The sequence below is a fragment of the Photinus pyralis genome, unplaced genomic scaffold (assembly GCF_008802855.1).
Source record: "Photinus pyralis isolate 1611_PpyrPB1 unplaced genomic scaffold, Ppyr1.3 Ppyr1.4_LG10, whole genome shotgun sequence".
NCBI lineage: Eukaryota > Metazoa > Arthropoda > Insecta > Coleoptera > Lampyridae > Photinus > Photinus pyralis.
In genome coordinates, this window is record NW_022170250.1 from 2,402,952 (window position 1) to 2,407,567 (window position 4,616).

The 4,616-nt window shown below is 37.0% G+C and overlaps 1 protein-coding gene across 1 annotated transcript in view; it reads right to left on the reverse strand.

Moving 5' to 3' along the window:
• LOC116161430 (nuclear localization sequence-binding protein-like) overlaps positions 1-4,356 on the reverse strand; it is an 11,574-nt gene extending 7,218 nt beyond the window's left edge. Inside the window, 1 exon segment of the mRNA XM_031474768.1 lies at positions 4,216-4,356. Within this exon segment, the coding sequence (XP_031330628.1) occupies positions 4,216-4,356 (141 nt within the window).
• Between the last annotated feature and the right edge of the window lie 260 nt (positions 4,357-4,616).

The following is a 4,616-nucleotide window of genomic DNA, read 5'->3' on the forward strand; positions in this document are numbered from 1 at the left end:
TTATTGATGGTGGAGTCCAATATTGGCTAATAAAACACTTGAATCTGCCAACAAAAAATGCGGCTGAAGTCCCTTCGATCTTCACAACGAGACTTTGATCATTTTTTTTTTATATCTTTTATACTTTTCGATGAATATAAGGACTAAAGGAAAATGATCAACTTTAAGTTTTAAGCGCATATTTTCAAAAATTTTTTTTTGTAAAAAGTAGCTTATATCTCACTTTGGCTGGCTGCTGGCTGGCTGGCTGGTCAGGTGGCTGGCTGGCTGGCTGGCTTGCTGGCAGTAAATGCGCGCCCGTAGAAAAACGCTTGTAAAGACAAGGAGTGTACATGTAACTATCGGGGCCGGCCATGTAATTAAGAACGTTAGGGATGGGGCTACAAGATTTGGAGTCGACGACATCTGGACGCCATCCCCGAGCGTATTATACTAACCTGGAGATTTTTCAGTTGTTATCTTCTTCTACAGTTTTTCTCCGATTGTTTTCAAATTGGTGTCGTCGGGAAGATCTTGTCAACGCGCACAACTCCTGCGTCGCGGAATTTTGTTTTTTTTTCCTAGGGGCGACATAAACCACCTTTTGCGCGGCGCGCTTCGAGGGGTAGTCGACTTTGGGCGCCCAAAAGTTTCTTACAGCGCGAATCGCGGTCTCTCTTTCTCGTGTCACTAATAGAAGGTCGACCTATGTGAAGTACCCAAAAGTTGAATACGATTTTATGCCGGGATTTTAGCGAATTACGAATGAACGGGACGTCGGAACTGTGTATCGACAAAGGGAATGTGGTAACCCCCGACGAGATCTTACTGATGGTGGAGTCGAAACTTCAAATCCGAATTGTTGCGGGTGATCAGAAGTGGGTGTCGACAAAGGAAATATGGTAACCCCCGACGAGATCTTACTGATGGTGGAGTCAAAACTTCAAACGCGAATTGCGAGTGCACGGTAAGTGAGAAAATGGTACCGACAAAGTGAACGTGGTAGCTTTTGGCAAGATCTTATTGATGGTGGAGTCAATATTGGCTAATAAAACACTGATCTGCCACACAAAAATGCGCTGAAGTCCCTTCGATCTCACACGAGGACTTTGATCATTTTTTGGATTTCGGTGGTATCAATTCTTTACCTAATTTGGCTGCTTTTTAGCGCATTTTTGCAAAAAATTTTTTTTGTAAAAAGTAGCTTTTAATCTCACTTTGGCTGGTCGGCTGGCTGGCTGGCTGGTCGGCTGGCTGACTGGCAGTAAATGCGCGCCCGTAGAAAAACGCTTGTAAAAAGACAAGGAGTGTACATGTAACTATCGGGGCCGTGTAATTAAGAACGTTAGGGATGGGGCTACAAGATTTGGAGTCGACGAAATCTGGACGCCATCCCCGAGCGTATTATACTAACCTGGATATTTTTCAGTTTTTATCTATCTTCTTCTACAGTTTTTCTCCGATTGTTTTCAAATTGGTGTCGTCGGGAAGATCTTGTCAACGCGCACAACTCCTGCGTGGCGGAATTTTGTTTTTTTTCCTAGGGGCGAAATAAACCACCTTTTGCGCGGCGCGCTTCGAGGGGTAGTCGACTTTGGGCGCCCAAAAGTTTCTTACAGCGCGAATCGCGGTCTCTCTTTCTCGTGTCACTAATAGAAGGTCGAGCTATGTGAAGTACCCAAAAGTTGAATACGATTTTATGCCCGGATTTTAGCGAAATCTACCAAAATGTGAATTACGAATGAACGGGACGTCGGAACTGTGTATCGACAAAGGGAATGTGGTAACCCCCGACGAGATCTTACTGATGGTGGAGTCGAAACTTCAAATCCGAATTGTTGCGGGTGATCAGAAGTGGGTGTCGACAAAGGGAATATGGTAACCCCCAAAGGATTTTAATGATGGTGGAGTCAAAACTTCAAACGCGAATTGCGAGTGCACGGTAAGTGAGAAAATGGTACCGACAAAGTGAACGTGGTAGCTTTCGGCAAGATCTTATTGATGGTGGAGTCAATATTGGCTAATAAAACACTGATCTGCCACACAAAAATGCGCTGAAGTCCCTTCGATCTCACACGAGGACTTTGATCATTTTTTTATAATTTACCTCGAACCTATTCAACTTTTTGAATTTCTACAAGGAAATTTTAAATAAGCATCTAAAACTGCAAAACATTGCCCTATTTATATTTATATTTATATTTATATTTATATTTATATTTATATTTATATTTATATTTATATTTATATTTATATTTATATTTATATTTATATTTATATTTATATTTATATTCTCTATCTTTAATAATAAGAAAGTTACCCATGCAATCCCACGCGATCTGGGACACACTGTAGGTATATAGTGGGGGGATGTTGAGTTTTATAAAATCAACTATATCTCTGATTTATTGATCCATTTTCTTATTCCTTTTTTGTAATCAAAGCTCTTTATATGTGCTATAAATATTGTTATAAGTACTTTTTCGATAAAATCAACTGTTAAAATAAATAATTAAGAAAAATGCTAAAAAAATTTTTTTTTCCCCAATTTTATTTACTACCTGTACCAATTAATAGACAAGAAATGGTAATATATGCGCATATACATATTTTTCGAACAAACGTTTATTATGTTTTCTATGGCATGTATACGCAAAATATTAGTGAAAAATATGCAAACAGGTTTGATGTATATGCACACATATGCAAAATTATATGTTGCATAATTTGTAATAAAAAAGGGAATTACGGTAAACACTAGCAACTTCTATCTACATCAACAAAAGTAATTGGTTCATTAGAAAACGACAAACTATTGGGAGCAATTTCCTTCCAAACTGTCACCCATCAACAGCGTAGAGAAAGAGAAAGATAAAATAGTTTGGAAATGATGAAATTAAACATCAATTAACTCGATAAATCTTCCTTTCGTTATAGAAATCCGCAAAAATTTATTAAAATTTCAAATTTAAATCGATTAAATCTAACAAAAATTTAAATACATCTTAAAATATGCAAAATATGTAAATGCAAAGAATAAATTCCGTTTAATCGCCATGTTGCAAATCGAAAATACACAAAATCTCATACGAGTACAACCAAAAATGAACGATAATAATTTTGCATATAAGTATTCACACCTTTAGCTGATCAACAAATTGAACTAAAATTAAAATTAAATAAGTGCTTCCAAACACCAAGAAGATGGCGAAAATATGCAAAAATATGTGGAGAGATTTCACATTTTAATGAATTGCACTCTCCAAAATACAGGCAATCTTAGGTAGTGTTATACAACGTTGCATTACCAGAATTTTCACCGTCTTACTAAACTAGGAGATACATCGGATAAACTGTTGTACACTGTGAAATTTGCAGGCTTCTTCTGATAGTGAAAGTTCAAACTCATAACAACCAATCTTTCTGTTTATCTCCTTCCAAGAGTCCTTCCCCGTTTTTATTTCTCTGATTTCTTCTTCGTATTTTTCTGTTCCTTCATCTTTTTTTCCTTGCATTTTCTTTTATATTTTTTTCTTCACTTTCAGCTCCTTCACATTTTTCCACTCCTCATTTATGCTCTATCTTAGTTCGTCTTTTTCTAGTGTCTTTTCTATAGGTCTCCACAGTGTCTCTTGTCCATATCTATATCTCTCTTCGTCTCTGTATCTTGACATTTCTCGATCTTTTTATCTTCCATCGACTGGTAATCCGATACTATACTTGTTCCTACCTTAAATTCTTTTATATTTCCTGCAGTAGCTTTTCGTTTACTAAAAGTTGTATTAGGATAGCAGAAATCCTACACAGCTCTCAACTTGTTCCTAAGCAAATTGATTCTTCTCCTTCCTACGTTATTCCTCCCATTTGCTGCAACATTTCTTACATCTTTGCTATCTCTTTTTTTGTTTCTTCTGCCTCCTTTCTTGTTTTTTTTTTATACTTGCGGTCTTTTTTCGATTTCTTTTGAAATTTTCGATCTTTCCCTTCCTCTCTTCTGAAATGCCCCGCAAGTTCTCTCGTTTAATTTGCTCTGATGTTCTATCTTAAGTTTTCAAATTTTTTCAATCGCCTACCTATGTTCTGCTTGTTCTATCTCCACTTCCTGCATATTTATCCCCTCCTTTTCTTTTCTTCCATTTCTTTCTTTTGGTTTTGTGGTCTTTTCCATCAGTTGTTCTTTGCCCATTCTCATTGCTCTTCCCATTCTCCTTATTGTTCCCAATTCTTCCCATTTACACCAACGTCCTCTGTTGCATATTCTGTATCTCTCTGTTTTCTCTCTTCTGTTTCCTGTTTTTCCATTAGTTTTTCTTTTCGTCCACTTCTTCTCTCCGTCTCTACCACCGCTTTGCTAAGTTCAATTTTTCTAGCATTCATTGTTCTTCTCAAGTTTATCCCAAGTTCCCCTTTATGTTTTCTGAAAGTTTTCTATAAAGAAATCGTAAATCATCTTATAGTCCCTCTCCAATCATTCTTAAACTGCCCTTAAATTCTCCACATATTCTCCCAAAGCTCCTCTCAGCTCCCTTATAGGTCAGTCTGTAACAGATGCCACTTTGTCGTTTGGTAAATTTGGTTTTGAATTGGTATTTCATTAAACATAAGGAAATTTACACATATACCGCTTCTTAGCGAAC